Genomic DNA, 19,375 nt, shown 5'->3' with positions numbered 1-19,375 from the left:
GCGAGATGAGCACCGCAACCCCAGAACTGTCCGCAACTGGACCTAACAGTCAGGGGTCCCTTTACCTTTACCCCTCCATTCTAGTGTATGCACACTCCTTGAGGCTGTTTAAAATGTATAAAATATTAAAATATATCATACAAGCAGAACAAAACAAGATAAGTGGAAAGACTTTGTAATTGGGCTGCGTGAAAATGGCCTCTCAAAATCGTCTGTGCTGTGGTAATGCGTCTACCTTGCATACGGAAGGTTCCAGGTTCAGGCCCTAGCATCTTCAAGCAGGGCTGGGAGTGTCCCCTGCCTGAAACCCTCAAGAGTCACTGCCAGTCAGTTTGTAGACAATACTGAGCTAGAAGGACCAAAAGTCTGACTTGGAGTAAGGCAGCTTGTTATGTTCTTGCTATTTGTAGGTGGTAAAATGAGGGGAGGGAGTTTGCCAAATATTCTTGAAGGGAGGTGATGGTCTTCAACAGTTTTCCTCAGAAAATTCTTTTCTGAGGAATTTAGGCTCACATAATGCTGAATGAGACTCTCCATCTTGGTGGCAGGAGGAAGCAGTGAGCTAAGAGAGGAATACTGGAAGGAGAAGGAGGCGAAGGGCCCGACCCATTGTTTCATTCAACCATACTAAAATAATATTAAACAATTCCACTGATTCCCCATCTGTCCTATGTCAATTCAGTATACTTAACAGTGATTGGGCAGTGGATGGGAAAAGGAGAGAAGGTATCAGTTTTGCTATGTGAAAAAAATCCACTTAAGTAATAGAACAGTACCTGCTACGCTGGGTATTATTAGGAATAGTGATAAAGCATCTTGCTTCCTTTTCTTAAAACTGTGCATGCTGAAACCTAATTCATGCCCTGTAGTACCACTGCCTGACTTTTAAATAATAATCTCAAAGTTGTCGTATGGAGGTTTGATTTTGCAAAAAGCCTGAATGTGAATATTACTTTGTAGCCAAAAGAGTCCGTATGTGTCAGATCTAATAAACTATCAAATCACAGGAAACTGAGAAACATTCAGTAACACAGTGGCATAAAATATTAAATTAGCAAACATTTCTTAATTACTACTTAATGACTTTCTGCCATCCATGCATAGTATCAGCAAAACTGACCTGATGTTAGCTACCTGAATTTCACCTAATCATTCTGCACCTACCTGTCTGCTATGTAGCCAACACATATGGATCCAAGAAAATATCCAGCATTTACAGATGACTGAAATGCATCTAACTTCCAGGAGTCTTCACATACTAAATTAAACTGTGGGGACACAATTAGGAATAAAATGACAAATCAGTTCTAATTGCTGGAATGTAGGGATGACCAGATGGCAGAGGAAGCTACAATATCCCCATAGTCCACTGCCATTAAAGAACTTTCTTCCATGTTTGCTCCACATGGGTGCCAGTGGAGCAGGATTTCTTTTTCTGAGCTAGACACCTTACCTTTGCATCCTCTCCCTGGTTTCCACTTCTCAGCCACCTTTGTAGTTTTCCTTTACAAGACAGTCAGGATCCTTGTGGGAAGCACAAGCCAGTGTCTCCCCAAAAGAAAAGCGTGTTCTATTTTGGAACTGTATTTAGACACATCCAAGGAACCCAAAGGACGCAGGTGGCGCTGTGGGTTAAACCACAGAGCCTAGAACTTGCCGATAAGAAGGTCGGCGGTTTGAATCCCCGCAACGGGGTGAGCTCCCGTTGCTCAGTCCCAGCTCCTGCCAACCTAGCAGTTCGAAAGCACGTCAAAGTGCCAGTAGATAAATAGGTACTGCTCTGGCGGGAAGGTAAACGGCGTTTCTGTGTGCTGCTCTGGTTCGCCAGAAGTGGTTTAGTCATGCTGGCCACATGACCCAGAAGCTGTACACCGGCTCCCTCGGCCAATAAAGTGAGATGAGTGCCACAACCCCAGAGTTGGCCACGACTGGACCTAATGGTCAGGGGCCCCTTTACCTTTTTAAGGAACCCAGAGTTGGACTGGATAAGAGTCAAGCAAGGCCTGAACCTTATTGGGTAGTGAGAAAAGCTCAAAACTCTGAATGAATACAATTTGTCCTATGAGCACCAACAAACCCCCTCCATATAAAGAAGCCACTTAGATTCTGCCAGCCACTTCCTGGACCTAGTTACTGGACCCAGTTACCTTGGACCCCCAGGTCATAGTGAAAACCTGAAAAATTGCTTCTCTTTGCTCTTCCTTCCTTAGGACCACTACATGCCAGTTGTCTTGCTTCTCTTTACCTTTCTTATTTCACAGGTCTTGCTCACTTTTAGCTTTTGTGGGATCTGAACCTCCGCTCTTGTGGAACACCTTTCCAGCAGATGAAATCCTGAGTGTGGTCACATGCCTGCTTTCACTAAAAATTATCAGATGTGGATCATCAGAATCCAGGCTTTTAAGAGGCATGTAGTTCAGCCTGGTCTAACATGCCTATATTGTGGCTTACTGAAACAGTGGCAACATTACAGTGGGTCACATGTTGGACCTCTTTCCACATATCTCTGTCAGGAGAAAAGCTGTTATGGGGATATCAGTTTTCTTAATTGATCCAATGTTGAATGCATGGGTCAGTATACCAATGACCTTGTGAATTCTGACCTGGAGGCCTGAGCTGTTACAACATGTTAAAAAGACACACCAGCCATGATAATGCTACAAGAGCATTATTGTCTCTCTTAAACAAATACAGAATAGCAACAGGAAACTCCTGACCACACTCAGATGTGGTCAAGTCCAGTGCCACCTAGCGAATAAATTATATAATGGCACAGTCCGCACAAGGGCTGACCTTTTTTAAAAAAATCAAGGAAGTGGTTCATAAGTAGTGTAAAAGCTTTTGAACCTCCAGATAAGAGCTTTCTAGGTATATGTTTCTGATGCTAACAATTCATTGACACATAAATCTACAGAGGCATTCAGTTTTGGTGACGGAGTTAAGAGATTGGAAATCACAGATTTTCCATTTTCCACTAGGCAACTCCGCCTAGTGAGATTTACAGCCCAGCAGAAATGCCTGTTCCTTTCACAATCACTGCTCAATCTACCTTCATCTTGCCAACAACCCTGCTAGCTTTGAGCAGTTCCACATTTTTGCACAATGTAGTTAAAACTCATATTGTGCCCTCAAGTTATTTTGCACTACATCTTTCATCTTCCCCAGCTGGCATGGCTGTCCTGGTTGAGAATGGGGTCCAAAACATCAGGAGGACACCAGGCTGGTGAAGGCCAGTCTCATTTATGCAAACTGTAAACCAAGCTGTATGATTATTTGCCTGAAGCTGACATTTCTAAATTTTAAAAAACAGAGGATGGCTGCCACAATTTTTTCAGGAAACAAAAGTGAATGCTATTGATTTCAGTGTCTACTCAGCTTCTGAATGAAGCATCAAAATCTGACATGAGGGCTGGCAGCATTAATGCAACCTAACCTGTTGTAAAATGACTGCTTTTCCTCTATATGGAATGTTCTTGGTATTTCCTGAAGCCCACCTGTACATACCACAGTGATACCCCACATCATCGCCCTCCTCTTCCCAGTTTTGACCTATTCACCCGAGCTTCCTACCCCGCCCTGGTGACGTTGAGATGTTTTGGACTACAGATCCTATCATCCCCCACTACTGGCCACGTTGGCTGGGTTTGATGGGAGTGGTAGCCCAAAACATCTGGAGGTCATCAGCTTGGGGATGACTGTACTAATAGACCAAGGGAGAGCATGGGAAAGGCAGCAGCATGACCTTACCTCGCTCACAATGGACCATATTGAAGGATCATAGACCCAGCCATCTTGGCAGGTTGTAAGAGAGAAGTTCTTGTTACTGGAAAAGGCTTCCAACGGTTCTGTGCAGCTCAGCTCAGTTGCATTCCAGTCCACATCGTATCTCATGCATTGACGGGTGAAAGTCTCTCCATTTGGAACTGTGTAATTCACCTCCTGTTCAGGGCTCCAGCCACATCTGCTGCTTAACTCGGCAGCTCCAGGATTCAGGCAACGGTGCTCAGGTATAAAGCCAAGGAAAACGACTCCCACATAGATCGGGGCAAAGGCAACAGAGACGAAGCAAATGAGAAAAAAGGCTCTTTTCTGGAACAGGTCGAACTCCCCAATGTGCTCTAGAATGTCATCGAAGTTTGGCATTTTGTACAAAGCCTGTCATTCACAACACTGTTCCTAATTGTGCCGAGCAGAAATATGCTTAAACAACAGGACGTCTGACCCCCAAGTCAAAGTATTAGTTTATAAATTATTAAGCCATCTGTGTCAACTTTTATATAAGCTTCATGGGGGGAGGAGGGTAACTAAACTTGAAGGCTAGCATTCTTCAGTGTTAAAAGCAGTGGGAAGCACAACAAAGATGGGTTGCTTTAAAGAAACCCAGCGGTCCCCTTTTCTCTACTTTGCTTCAAGTGGAGTCGCTAGCCATATTTAGTCGCAGACAAGCAAATAAAAGGTGGAAGGTCACCAGTGCAAAAGACAACATTGACTTGTGACAAAGCCTTTTGACAGAGGTAAACAACCCCCTGGCTGATAAATCTGTCCAGCCTTGGACATTGGAGCTGCTTTTACAGAGAGAGATGGTGTGCTTCCTGCCGTCCCTCAGATGCTACTCCACTTCACCCTGTTGTTGATAATACCCTCACAAAAGCATTGTAGGTGGGTGTAGGGAGTCCTGTGGATGCAACGCACCTCAGGATACTCCAGCCTACAAGGGGCCCCTGCCATTAGAAGGTGGGCCTCTCACTGTTGGGTTTTGCCCCCTCTCCAACATTATCCCCAGATACTGAACTTTACCATTCCTTCCCATGGGAGAAAGCAGCTATTCACTTCTTTGGTGGAAAGTTAAGAGGTGCATTGAAGAGCATCCTGGGCAGGAGTCAGTGACTAAATATGCCTCTAGTAAGCCCAGGCCACATTCACACCATTCATTAAAGGCACTATGATACCACTGTAGATAAGCATGGGTCATTCTCCGCCCCCACCCTGATTCCTGGGAAATGTAGTGTTGTTAGGAGACTCCTACTCCCTTCACAGAGTTAAAATTTTCAGCGTTCCTTAGGAAGAGGGATTGACTTGTCAAACCATTCTGGGAAAAGCCAGTCCCTCCCTCCCTGCCTCCCTCTGGACATACATTAAATTCATGGAGCATAAATGCACAAACAGCCTTTATGGCAACTAGTATAGCAAGACTAGCTTTAGGAGGATTAGACAAATTCATGGAACCAGATCCTGTCTACTTTGGCCTGCATACCCCCAACTTGTGTTCTCTTTATTTATACGAATGCATAGAATCACAGAACTGATATGGACGATCACCACAGAAGACAGGTTTTCCACTTGCAATGCCCATGCTACAGAAGAAGAGTTTGGATTTGATATCCCGCTTTATCACTACCTGAAGGAGTCTCAAAGTGGCTAACATTCTCCTTTCCTTTCCTCCCCCACAACAAACACTCTGTGAGGTGAGTGGAGCCCAGAGACTTCAGAGAAGTGTGACTGGCCCAAGGTCACCCAGCAGCTGCATGTGGAGGAGCGGAGACGCGAACCCGGTTCCCCAGATTACTAGGCCACCGCTCTTAACCACTACACACACACTCTCTCAATAGAGCTCTATGAAGACAATTAACATCATCTTCAAGGCCACAGCATTCATGGAAGATCAGTGGCCTCATCCCAGGAATGTTATATTCCAGGACTTTCTTTTTTAAAATGGGTAACTTAAGAATGTAAAGGTGTTCTATGTAAACTGAAGTCCAGTGAATAACAGGAGTACTGATGCAGAAAATGGCTCAGAGCTAGTTAATGTATCGCTCAGTTGGTTTGGCCTGTGTTGCTGGAGACCCATCTACACAGCATGTTATTATCTTGGCGCCATGAAGTCTATTTGACTTTCTTAAAGCCTGTTTGCTACCTCATCACGTGTTTTCTATGTTTGTTGCTCCTTGTACAGCCACACTCTGCTGGGTTACTTTTCTGCAATAGCACTGGAAGTGCATCAGTTTGCATGTCTTACGTTAAATCTTCAAGGATAATTGTGTACTAAAGGGGGGGGGGAGGCGACCATATCAGGATGAGAGCTTCTCACAAGTATCTGGTCTGATCTGGTAGGACAGCTGCTTCCTATGTTTTAAGATTTTGTGTTTGTAGATATTAGTGGTGTTCATAAAACTCAAGTCTCGCTTTACATCAGTTTTTGCTTTAAAAAAAACCCAAAACCTGTTTTTGAGGTGCTGCCTGTTTCAAGTTGTAATTTGTGTTGTGAGTTGCACAACACAAAATGAAGCTCCAAGTACCCAAAACCCTCTTTCTGAGAATCTAAAAATTGCTGCGTCCCGGCCCCCTTTGGCCTATCTTTCCATCTCAGGTAGATTTTAAGTCTGGAAAAATAGTCCACAGACTTTCATGGCAGAAGTAAAAGTATTTCACTTTCCTCCATAACGGATATTAGAGTAGTATTATTATTTTTTTGTTTTAGTTGACCTAATAAAGTGTCATGTTCATATTCCCAAGGGGGAGTGGAAATTTGTGAAAACATAGAGAGAGATTGAAGGAAAGTTAACCTGGTCATTCTTGGCCAGGAAAAGGCCACTTGAAACATCTAGGCAGTGAAGCAGTAGTGACAAAAAGAATGGAATATATTCTGGTTGGCTGTTTGTTTGTTTTGTGAGTAAAAGCATTCCTACCCCACAGAGCATCTGTTGGAATCTTGTATGTTGCTATCTTGGCTTGTGTTCAGTTATCAGTGAGCTTTTTGAGTGTGTGCAGTTCATACAAACTTCACTGATCCTATGTTCCATCACTACCATCGTTTTTCAGGAATACAGATAGCTCTGGGCCAATTAGTTTGACTGTACTGGTCAAGGCCTAGAACAGAAGGGGCCAGCTGAATCTATACATTGCTAACATGTCAGCAATTCTGAGCTGGTAACCACAGAAGCCATGTTGTGCACTGATAAAGTAGTGTAATTTGAGTCCAGTTCTGTACCACTCCCTTGCCTGCACTAATTTTTTATGTTATTACCCTATTAAACCACTTGCGTATTAGGGATAAATGCCTGTGACTGCTTGGAATCATTGGAGGTAATGCTTATTGTACAGGTATGCAACTCTGAACTGACACTGTGATACACATTTCAATGAAGTTTTCTTTACACATGGTAAACACGTGTGCAAGGGTACATAACAGAGAATACAAAAAAAAGGAGATTTAGGGCACAGTGGAGAAACAGAAACTAAAAAAAATGGTTATGCTCTTTTGTAAAGCTTCTTGCCTAGTAGAGACTGCCAATCATCTGGGTGGTCTTCAGATTTGTGGACCAAGAAAAAGTAGAAAGACGTCTAGAAGAGCAGCTTGGAGAGACATGGAAGCATTTTAAAAAGGAAGAGCAAAAGGCAAATCATATCTGGATTAAAGCCTAAGGTAGTGTGTGTAGTGGTTAGTTCCCACTTGGCCAGAAAGATCACTGGGTAACCTTGAGCCAGTGATCATTGCTCTTGACTTACCTATCACACAAGGTCTGTTAAAAGCGGGAGTTCCTTGGGGAAAAGGTGAGATTGAAACGTAATAGAATAGGATGGCTTTCTCCAGGTGTCTAAACAACAGGAACAGGCAAACAAGTGATGGAGTGCTGTTACTTGGGGGCCACCAGAGCAAGCAGACATCTGGTTGCCACCTGCCTATCAGAAAAGGCAGAGTGCTCAGAGAAGGGCCTCCAAGAGAGTTTGGCTGAAGAGCAAGTTCATGTGGGATAAAGTACAGTTCTGAAAGTTGTTCTACCATATAGCACTTTCCTTTTGAGAAAACAACAACATACTGGCACCCAATATTCTTCTAAAATGTCATTCCAGCTCACCAATTTTAGGCCATTTTGTTCACTCCGAGACATCCAGTAGTGATGTTCAGACTACCCTTGGCTTGAAGTTAGCCTGAGCTAAGCATTCTGGCCAAACCTTTGTGAAGCAGAAATGAAATTTTCTAACTCAGAAACAGGAAACATCCATCCCATCAAAGAGAAAACCAAGGGAACTTCTACTGTGCAGTGGGGATCCAGAGGCCCCTTGCAGTTTCCAGTGTTTAGAAGATAGCCTCCCATGGCTGGCCAGCTGGTCAAATACTTGAACCAAGCCCACTCAAAGTAATGAAGTGGAGTGTCTTTCTTCCTAATGATTTTGACAATTCATTCTGCTTCTGCGGTAGTAGTCTGGCAGATCTTTAAAATGTGTACTTAGAATTGTACAGAAAAGTTCTCTAGATCTCCATCTCTGTTCTGAGACCCATTACAAGGTTATTTAAAACAAAAAAATTTTTTTCCTTCCAGTAGCACCTTAAAGACCGACTAAGTTAGTTCTTGGTATGAGCTTTCGTGTGCATGCACACTTCTTCTTCAGCACACGAAAGCTCATACCAAGAACTAACTTAGTTGGTCTTTAAGGTGCTACTGGAAGGAAAAAAATTTTTTTGTTTTGACTATGGCAGACCAACACGGCTACCTATCTGTAAGGTTATTTAAAATTACGAAAAATTAATTAATCTGGGAAACATAATTTAGCTTTTATTGAAATCATTTGAACACTTTTTGTTACATTAAATCAGATTCCTAAGTGGAAGCCAACCTTAAGCAAACCAGTGTAAATAGGAAAAGGTATAAACAAGGAAGAGCTTCTAGCCAGTGTTAAATACTGGTGCATTGTCCATAGAAACTTGCTCTTTGCCCGTGAGATCCGTCAGAAACAGAGTAGATGTCAATAGCTATAGGGAGATCTTCATTCAATGTTGCCAACAACACTTTAATTTCAGTGGCTCCAGCAGGCAAAACTGACCTGGATGTTCAGTGATATTACCCAAAAACATTTGTTGCCTCTCAGTGTCCACACACAGTGTCCGCCAAAATTCAAGTTTGTGTCTGTGCAATTAAGGCTTCTGTTGGCCTGTGGCTTTGAGCAGGCATACATCTCCCAGGGCAGTGAAGCTGATGTTCTAGAAATTCCATAGCTTGGCTTGGAATAAATTAGTTCCATATGGTAGGGTTAGGAGACTCTTCCAGAAGGGCCATTTCCCAAAAGGGACAGGGTTCCCCCTGCCTTCTACAGCCCCTGAAGCAGGATCGCATTTCAAAAGAGGTACAGTGTTCTTCTCATCACGACAACATTAGGAGGAGTTATAACAGTGAACATCTGCCTTCCTTACTGCTCTTTGAAAGAAACAGCAAAGCTAAAGGAGAGCTCTGGGTTATTTCACCAAAAGTTTTGTAAATACTGATGAATGACTTAATGTGATTGGCTAACCCCACCCCCCAAAAAGAGACTCAACATGCAACGAACAGCCACTGTTCAAGGCTAAAGCTATGAAGATTGGTACCTTCCAGTAAAAACACTTTTCAAATCATAACGCATTTTAAGTTAGGATATGGGAAATCAAATGTACAGGCAAGTTTAAACAGACCAGCTCCAAAATGTACATCAAAACAACCCAGCAAACATACAGAGGACCCCTCATCTCCATTTCATGTGATGGGGTGAATCTGTAACACAAACACCCTGGCCTGCAGGAAGAGCAAGTTGCTTATTATTATTATTTTCATGAACCTGAGTACCGAGAACAATAAATAAAAATAAGAGTGTTAAAATGCAAGTCTCGTCTTGAAGGTGAGGGGACTTCGTTCAGATCTGAGCCTACCTTTTGGAAGCATTATGAAGCCTCTACAATCTACAGAGCGGGGAGAGTGCAAATCCTGGCTGAGGAGAAGAATTGCCACAATTCATTCCGGTGGATGCTAGAAATCCAGTAATCACTAAACAGACCATTGTAAACAACTAGGATTGACCCTTCTTTCCTCCTCCCACCTTCCCTTTGAAACACTCCCTTGCAAAAGGCATCTGCAGCTAAAGTCTTCATATTTGGTTGGAAGTATTTTGTTTGTCCCACCTTTATGTATATATATATATGTACACACAGACATGGAATTTTGATTAGGCACAATGAAGGTTAAACGTTCAACAGGTCCTCATCGCTGTCATCATGAAAGGAAGCTGTCTTCACTGAGTTCTGTAGCTTCCGTTGGCCAAAAGCAGTGCTGCCTTTGCTATTCTTGTTGCCATTGAGCAGGCCAGGCTTATCGCTGCTTGGGAGGTTAAGGTTCTTGTCATGAGGAAGCCTACTAGACTGGACGCCCCTCGCTGAATGAATCTTCACCTCTGGTATTGTGAGGACTTCATCCTCACTGTCCATATCATCCACATGAAGAGAAGTGAGAGCATCCGACTTAACTACTTTGCTGGTGATGTGGCCGTTTTCGTGCCCTTCATTTCCTGACTTCTGGTTGGGTGCAGCTACCTCCTCCATGAGCCATTCCATTTCGTTCTCGTTCAGTTCTTCAGTGCTTATCTGTCATGTTCAAGAGGGTGCAGTTAACAAACAGAATTTTAAAGTCTTTGCACAACCATTCTATGGATCCCAAGATAGACCTCATATTGGAAATGGATCACAAGGTCAGTGGCAAAAAACCATGGAGAATTCAACCTGGCACCTCCAGTTTATAAAAATCAAGCAATAACCAAGGGAGGATATTAGGAGCAAGTGATGGGAAAGGCCTATGGTCTGAGATCCTGCTCTCCGTCAAGTAGATAATACTTGGCTACATGGACCATAGGTCTGACTGAACAAGGCATCATCTTATGACCAACTATTTCATTTTACTTTTCCAATCTGCAAATTTCTTCTTACATACATATAAAAGTATAGCTGAAACAATTCCTATTCAACAATTTTTAAGGAATTACTACAAACCTAACCTGGTGTATTTCTTGGCCACAAAGTGCACCCTCACCTCCACCCCAGGCCCAGTATGGATTTCTATTAACTATGTCCCCTGAAGTTCATATTGGGAATGGGAAATCATTTAGGAAATCTATGTACACCAAAAGGAGCTGGATCTATTCATTGTATCAATATGCTGTTTTCTTGCTCCCAAGCTTCTGCACTTAGCTTGAAAAATAAGTTCAATTCTCAGAGATTTGGCTTAAACCCTTAACACAGCTATATTAGAAAGCCCAATGTTCTGAGTATTCCCCACACCAATCAGATATGAAGCCTGGGCATACGGAAATTCTTTCATAGGGTTCTTCAAAAACTGGAATAGGACAGGAGGGGATAACCCTGACTCTCAACAACAAAGTTATGAAAAATCAAGTTTGTTTTTTTTAAAAAGGGATTCTATAGGACTTCAATTGCTAAGCAAATCTACTTTATATTATATCACAAGTAGCCCCTGATTACATGAAACAAGTATGATTTTAAGCAGCGTTTGCAACTATGCATACAATTCATAGTCAAATGGAGCAAACCCTCTGAGTCACACAGAGAAACAATTACCTTTGTATACTTATAGGAAACATTAGATGTTCTCCGACAGCAGTTGGCTATCTTTTGCTTCATGGTCTCTCTACAAAATAGCAAACATTAGCATTACATACTTTTGAGTAAAATGCAACTTACAAATTCACTACTTCATTCACTTCTATTATTAACTGCTGGCTTAGCCCTACCTCAGCTTCTACCGAAGGGATGGGCAACCTGTGGCCTTCCAGCCATTGTTGGACTTGGATCAACCCCAGCCAGCAAGGCCAACAGGTCCAGCAACATCTGGAGGGCCATAGGTTCCCCAATCTTCCCATTACACTGGTAACTCACATTTCTGCCATCTTAAAAAGAAAACATGCAATATTTTATGTGGAAGGGTGCACTAGAAGGAGCTTGCTCAGAGCAAGAGCACCCACTAACCTTTTCATACTTCCCCTTGCATACTTCCCCTGCACAACATCCCTCTTCAGTTGTTAAAGGATTTAACAGGATGTAGGCAGGTGATGAGAGGGACGTGGGTGGCACTGTGGGTTAAACCTCGCCAGAAGCGGCTTAGTCATGCTGTCCACATGACCCGGAAGCTCCAATAAAGCGAGATGAGCGCCGCAACCCCAGAGTCAGCCATGACTGGACCTAATGTCAGGGGTCCCTTTACCTTTAGGCAGGTTGTAGTAAAGTTAGTACTCCCCTATTAGCTATTCTTTGGTCAAGTGGAGAGTGAGGCCTTGTGGGAAACCAGTAAGGAATATGAGAGCCGTCCTGTTGCTTTAATTTGTGGGCCCACTGGCTCCAAGGGCGTGAGAGGACTTCTATGGGAAAGGAATTGTTGGGCTAATTTTAAGATTAAACACCTGTGTTCGAAGCTGTGACCATACCCTTTGAACTGCAATCTATCCTTGATTGCTTGAGAATGTACATCTGCCGGTAATAACGGAGCACAGCTGACTCCCTTGAGCTGTGGCTTCAGGTAACCCTGGGACGAGGGAGTGGTGGCAGCTCTACCAGTGCTATTTTGTCCTGTTTCTGAAAAGTAAACGGGTTTGCCAGCCTTGCCCAAGAAACCTGATCTGGCCGGAGAAGCAAAGACAGGTGAGGGAGGGGAAAGCGGCTGGGCGCCCGGTTACTACACAGGTGATCTGCTGAAAAAGTCAATTTTGAGGAGCAACTTGAGGAAGGTGACTTGATGAAAGGGGGGGATGGAGGGAGTGGATTGGTCACAGTAGAAAGCATGAAGGCAGGAATGGGAGAATGACCATTGTACTAGTGCTTGGGAGTTTCAGCAATGAAGCACGTAACCATGGATGCCTCTGGACACAAGGTTCCCTAAGAAGAGTTGTGCCGCACACAAAAACGAAGTATCCCAAAGCAGAGATCATAGAATTGGAAGGGAACCTGAGGATCATCTAGCCCAACCACCTGCAATGCAGGAATATGCAGCTGTCCCTTACGGGGATCAAACCTGCAACTTGGTGCTCCTGTTGCTGGTTGTGTACTCCCAATGGACTAGAAATAGAAGAAGAAGAAGAGTTTGGATTTGATATCCCGCTTTATAACTACCCGAAGGAATCTCAAAGCGGCTAACATTCTCCTTTCCCTTCCTCCCCCACAACAAACACTCTGTGAGGTGAGTGGGGCTGAGAGACGTCAGAGAATTGTGACTGGCCCAAGGTCACCCAGCAGCTGCATGTGGAGGAGTGGGGAAGTGAACCCGGTTCACCAGATTACAAGTCCACTGCTTTTAACCACTACACCACACTGGCTCTCTTGTTGAAGTGATCTATGTTGAAGTGATCAACATAGCCCCTGCATGGATTTGCGAGGACTGAATTTGCATGGGGGTGAGGACCAGGAATTTATTGAAAAACTGGAACCCCATTCCATCCCTCCTTACCGTCTTTCCTTTTTATGAAGTAACAGGACAATTAGGCATGCTGTAAGGACCACAAGGAGCAAACTCAGTATGGCACCAACCGCTTGGCTTCTTCCTGAAAGGCCTTTATAAATTTCTTCTACAAATGTTTCGTTGTTTGTTGGCTCGGAGCTTCTGCAGGCAATAAAAAGAAACAGTATTGAGAGGGAGGGGCCTGTATCCAAAAGGTTATTTTCATACACGTGTGTTCTTTTTGCTTCCAAACCCAATTCAGGATTCTGCCTGTGATTTTTAGAACTTCAAGGCTTACTAGTTTTATTTTTATTTTATTACTTTATTGAGTTTCAGTCTTTTATTGTTTTAGATATCATTAGTATTGTGTACCACCCTGGGATGTTTATAAATAGCAGTACACAAATGCCTTAAATTAAAAAAAAAAAAAAAGCTGTTATATTAGGAAAAGCTAGAGGCATCCAGAATAAGCAGTTTAATCAGTGGATTCTAATTTTTTTTTTATATACACACATTGGGAGACTCAGAGATTTGTCTTTACACGGGATCCATTTGCCAATCACGACACCCCTTTAAAAAAAGGTAGGTGCTATCTAACCCACATAACTATGACTGCAGAATTACTATGGCTGCCACTCTGTGTGGTTATTAGGTGTTAAGATTCCAACATGGCTTTTAATAATGTACAACCCCTCTCTGTTATCCCATAGGGAAAGAAGTGACAGGTTTCAGTGTTCTCACTTACACCAATGGACAGACTGCCGAGGTGTACCAGGTAAACAAGTACTGGCAATCTGATGACTCATGAAGGAATCGGGGGACGCCTTCTTTGGCCTGCTGGCTGCAGTGGAAGAAAATGGTTGAAGATGCAAATTTTGTTTTGTCTCTGCCACATTGGGACTCTGAGGAGAACACGACATCCAAATCACCATCTACAAAAAAGAGAGAGGAAAGATTCAAAGTTTCTAAGAAATTATAATTTACCTATTCATATTCAAGACCTCTTAAAGAGAGAACAGTGTTAGATTTGTTGCAGCTATTTGGATTAGGGGGGGAAAATAAGGGAGTTCCTTGAGCTAAACTAATGTTTGATCTATGCTTTCTCAACAGATGTTGCATTTCCAAGACATATCGCTAAGCATGTTTGCTGTAACCCAATAAGTTAATATTAGAAGCAATAGGTACTTGCCCTGAACATGATATTTAGCCTTGTTAGAAGATCCAATTTTCCTAAAATGGGTATCTGATGTTTTAACTTGACATATGTTGGCTCCAGAGCATTCACGGTGCTTTGAATGAGTGATGGCAGAAAGCTGAATTTCATAAATGTAGGTGTCACCATTTGCTCTTATATCACCGGAAGCATTGTATAATCTGAAACAGAGTAGATTCATGGTTTTTAAAAGACACAGGGAACAAATATAATCAGAGTTAACAAACAAACAAACAAAATATTCAGTATGCATTAGTCACCTTAAGCACCTCTTCTTACTTGATTGTTAATCCAAGTTCATATTTCAAGTTCAGTTCCATTTAACAAGGAGACCAGCACAGCACATCTCCAACTTATCATGACTCTTCCAAGTAGGCTATTCTTTCAAGTATATTGTGTTATCTTGTGTTGTTACTTGATACTACTCTACAATATGCACTAATCTTATTTGGTCGCCTCCAAGAACGTCTGAAGCAGCGACTGAGTGGCTGGAATTTTTGTACCCCCGCCTTTTCTACCACTTCTTTTACACCAGGAGAGTATACTTACTTGTAATATATATTGCCCAGACTGAAATTCTTCCCTGTCACTGGATTTATGATTGTGCCATTCTTCATTGTTACTTCCTGGGGTTTCACAGCGCAAGCAGCCCGAGTTTCCCATGTGATGTAGTAGGCACAGTTTTCTTCATCAATCCTAACAGGAAATATAGAGAAGCAAGGAAAAGGTTTACCAGCAATAAGCATAAATGACACGATAGTAGAGGCCGCGTGATGGAGAGGGAACAGCTAAGACTTATTTGCTGCATATCTGTGACTGTCTATATTCAAGTGTTTCATTTCAAGTTGATAAAACTGTGCCCTCTTTAGCACATTTCTATGAATACATCTAAACTTGGAAATCACACCAGGTGTATCCACCTATTCTACAGCAGAATATCTAAGAGAGTAATTTGTGGCCCACGAGCAAGTTGTGGAACAGTTGGAAATACCTGCTCTAAGCTCTAAACTTGATTTAATTGCTCTGATCGACAGTGAGGCCATTTTGATCAGCACCAGATTATCATTCAGGCTGACAAGGCTCTAGCTCTGAGTCTGTGATTATCTTAATAAGCACTGGTGTGCTCTAATTTCCCCCTAAAAAATCACCAGTTAAACTGGCCCTTCTTAGCAGCCTAAGGCCTGTCATTTTTGTAACACGGAATTGGTTCTGATAATGTAAGTGAAAGGGAAATAGGTAAGCAGCCCCCCAGGAGACCCAGGAATTAAGCTATCTACACAAGAAGTATGAGAACCATTGTCCTCCAGCAGCTGCTCACTTGATAATAACTCTCTTCAGTAGACAGCCACTCATGACACCGTTCCAACCTACCACAATCCCTGCATGGACATCATACACTCTTCCAGAAAAACCTGGTTATCAACAAAAGAACAAAACTGCTGCATCTCAGTCTAGTGCCAGTGTCCCATAGAAACATCTTCCAGTTTGAAACACAGAACGCACACATTTTAAGACCATCAACACCGCAGAGTTGATTAAAATTACACTTGACCAGGAAGGAACAAAAAGAGATTACCAGCATCAAGACTGGGAGCGAATGCAGTTGCATGTACACTGTCTTTTAGAAACAAAACAAGAGAAAGAACTGGGATAGAAAAGAGAAATAACTTTGCAAAAGGAGGCTCTGAAGAGGATCTGGAAATATAAGTGGCATGTCATATTTATGCATGCATTCTACAGCCCTCAGCCATTCAGCGTTGCCAAACTGCATAATAGTATCCCAAGATCCTTGTAAGAACAGTACTTCTGACACTCAGCACTGCAGATAGAAGTTTGTAAAGATATACAGGAAAGCTCACAGACACCAGGAGTGCATAAATCTAAATAATGCTGATGGGGAGCTGCTAAAAGCAGGCTCCCAACTCCCTCTTGCTTCAAGGCTTTATTAGAGATCTGGCAGTAAAACTGGCAGCAGAAGTCTCCAACAAAGAACTGCTCTTTATAGGAACATTTCCAAGACCACGTGACAGACAAGACAGAACAAGGAAAACATGGAGCCTTAGGTAAGCACTAATGACATGGAATAGCACCTCCTAGTGGTTGGTGGTGTTGCTTATATAATTAAAATTCCATCCCCACCAAGTTGCTAACAGACAACCTGAGGCAGTAACTGTCTACTGAGCCCAAGGGGCAAGTTTTAGCTCGTGTCAGGACCCTCAATAAGAATAAAATGACTCAGGAAAAGTAAACAAGAACTGCCTCTGTTTCTTAGCCCTGGCAGAGCAGAGTGTGCTTGTGAGAGAGAGGCCTTGCCAAGTATGCCAAGGAAGATGCGTGGGAGAGGGCTGAGTTCAAAGGAGAAAAACCAACACTTGGAGAGGAACCACCCGCTAATCCACGTAGAGACACAGAATGTGCCACATATCAAGGCCCAGAGAAGACTCTTGAGCCAACATAAAGCTGGCACTGTTACTTACATTTTTACTTCAACTCATGCCTGTGGGACACTGTTGTGTTTGAACAAAGGAAAAGGGGACGTAATGCAGAATGAGCTGATGAAGTGATAATATGCTGTAATTCAAACATTGCAGGATTTATGTATCTAAATACTGCTTCATTTCTTCCTTCCTCAGCTTGTTACAGGTCAACCAAATTCAATTTCTATTCATGCGAAGAGCACAAATATTATTCCGTTTATGCTGTTTTATGGCAAAGGCTAAGGCTACTGGTCACCCTGAAGATACCAAGGTCAAAAACTCCACCCAGTTGCAAGTCCTTTAACACAGGCCACTTTAACATTCACAGCTTCGATCCCCAAAATCCTGGGAACTGGATTTTGCCAAGGGTGCTGAGAGCTGTTAGGAGACCCCCATCTTCTCCTCACAGTTCCCAGAGCTCCTAGGGAAGAGCGACTGTTAAGCCACACTGGGAACTGCAGGTCTGCGAGAGGAATAGGGGCCACCTAATAACTCTCTGCTTCTTTAGCAAACTACATTTCTGAGGATTCTCTGGGGATAAGCCATGCCTGTCAAAGCAGAATAACAGTGAGGATGTGGTCACAGTGCCAAGCAGCCTTGGATCCCAATCTTATGAATGTGTGGTGGAAAAAGGTGGCAATTCTCTCTCCCCTCCCTGTCAATTCAAGGAACACTGCAGGTACTACCAACATATCTGAGGTGTGCACATTAATCACAGTAACATTCAAGAGGCCCTCAACTGCACTACACCAGCCAGTTACTCTTTACACTTTACCTATTAAACCTTGGCATGCCAACTGTTTTTCCACATTTCAGTTCTATCACGGTGGTTGCTTTTTTGTTCCTCTGTGGACACTCGTGGCCGTTGGAGTAACTGACAAGGATTCTATCATCTGAAACAGAAATATCACGTTCTTGTTAATTAAAAGGCAAGATACAATGTTTTTTGGAAGCAACACAAAAACACAAGCAATGCTTTGCAAGCAAAAACGAACCAACATTTTAAAATCATGCCAGCCACCCACACCCACCCCATTTTGACCTTGCATTAGTGACATTTCCTTCAATGTAATTATTGGTTCTTGTAACAGAAGAGCTCAAGATTTTACAGCTAGGTCAAATGGCCCAAAATATATCAGAATGTTTGTGAATTTAGTTTTCAAAGATTAAGTGCAGCTCTTTCATAAAAGGTAAGGACCAATTGTTTAAGGAGTATTTGTCCTTTGCGGAAGGTTTTACCAAGTATTAATGGCACTTCTGCACAGGCCAGTGTACTGAACAGCAGGCAGAATCCACAGCCTGTTGAGACTTTACAGCAGACTATCTAGTAATTTATATAGGGGCTGGATTACACCAATGAATGTTGGGTATTAAATGTTAAGATTTGTCTATGCCTCAATAAAAAGTCTAGCTTAAGCGACCCTGATGAGAAGAAATAGAAAGCTAAATATAATATAGATTTCAGCAGTTTAGAGTAATAAATGTAAATAGACACATTTTCCATTAAAATATTTACTTCAGTTGCCCCTTTTTTAAAAAAAACATGCACTGTATTTAGGTACATACCTGTTACATTTAGTTTCTGAGTATGTACTAATCCCAGAACCTGCACAGCCCCGTTCTGACTTCTCCGGCAAACACTTGCTCGTTCTGGGCAACCTGTGGGTCCTTCGTGGACTCTTTGACAGAGATTCATGTAGTAACTTTAAATGGAGGAGGAAAAGAAAACAAGTAATAGATCAGCCTAGTATATAACTGCATATTTACCATAGCTATGTGTACTTTAGGCCAGAACATTTAAATTCTGCACCAAGAAAAACTGAATGCGGCAACCTGCATAAATTGTGTAAACTGAATTACCATATTTTTCCGTCTATAAGATGCTCCCATGTATAAGATGCCTCCTGTTTTGGGGGACTCAGATTTAAGACGCCCCCTAATTTTTGACATTATTTTTTAGGGAAAAAATCTAGTCTTATATCCATTTCTCTTTTAATCATTTGGGGACTACCACCATCTCATGTCTTCATCTCTTCTTCTACATTAAGTGGACCAAGTCTTTCCATTCCCCTCGTACTATTTACCTTTTAAGTCTTCTATAAACCTCAATAGTTCTGTCCTGAACCTTTTCCTGTTTGGCAACTTCTGGAATCATAGTAAGCCCAGTATTCCAGTGACACTGGGCACTGCCAAGTAGCAACACCATTTCTGGCTAATGTACACCTCTTTTCTATTGGTATACCTCCCCATTGTTACCTGGAGATACAAACTCCTCATGCATTCTCAAAGAAATGAGATCAAAAGACACAAGAGTGCAAAACCAGTTAAGCACAGTCCCAACTGTTTCTGTCTGACACTGACAGCCTCTTGTCTTCAAAAGTTAACACCAACATTTGCAAGGTGGCTGTCCTATCCTTCAAATAAAAATGTACTGGGAATAT

The 19,375-nt window shown here is 42.5% G+C and overlaps 2 protein-coding genes across 2 annotated transcripts in view; both read right to left on the bottom strand.

Annotated features, from left to right (window-relative positions):
- The window catches only part of LOC310759059 (solute carrier family 22 member 2-like), a 12,929-nt gene extending 8,429 nt beyond the window's left edge, over window positions 1-4,500 (bottom strand). Inside the window, exons 1-2 of the mRNA XM_083605869.1 lie at window positions 3,748-4,500; window positions 1,165-1,268 (exon numbers count right to left, since the gene is read on the bottom strand). Of these exons, the coding sequence (XP_083461995.1) occupies window positions 1,165-1,268; window positions 3,748-4,143 (500 nt within the window). The 5' untranslated portion in view covers window positions 4,144-4,500. The remainder of the gene's footprint in view (window positions 1-1,164; window positions 1,269-3,747) is intronic.
- Window positions 4,501-8,533: 4,033 nt separating this feature from the next.
- The window catches only part of IGF2R (insulin like growth factor 2 receptor), a 67,131-nt gene continuing 56,289 nt past the window's right edge, over window positions 8,534-19,375 (bottom strand). The window contains exons 41-48 of the mRNA XM_083605831.1: window positions 18,501-18,637; window positions 17,710-17,827; window positions 15,007-15,153; window positions 14,434-14,618; window positions 13,990-14,176; window positions 13,254-13,406; window positions 11,375-11,444; window positions 8,534-10,387 (exon numbers count right to left, since the gene is read on the bottom strand). Of these exons, the coding sequence (XP_083461957.1) occupies window positions 9,989-10,387; window positions 11,375-11,444; window positions 13,254-13,406; window positions 13,990-14,176; window positions 14,434-14,618; window positions 15,007-15,153; window positions 17,710-17,827; window positions 18,501-18,637 (1,396 nt within the window). The 3' untranslated portion in view covers window positions 8,534-9,988. The remainder of the gene's footprint in view (window positions 10,388-11,374; window positions 11,445-13,253; window positions 13,407-13,989; window positions 14,177-14,433; window positions 14,619-15,006; window positions 15,154-17,709; window positions 17,828-18,500; window positions 18,638-19,375) is intronic.

This window comes from Podarcis filfolensis (assembly GCF_964270895.1).
Source record: "Podarcis filfolensis genome assembly, chromosome: 3".
Classification (NCBI taxonomy): domain Eukaryota; kingdom Metazoa; phylum Chordata; class Lepidosauria; order Squamata; family Lacertidae; genus Podarcis; species Podarcis filfolensis.
This window is presented reverse-complemented; position numbering and strand designations above follow the sequence as displayed.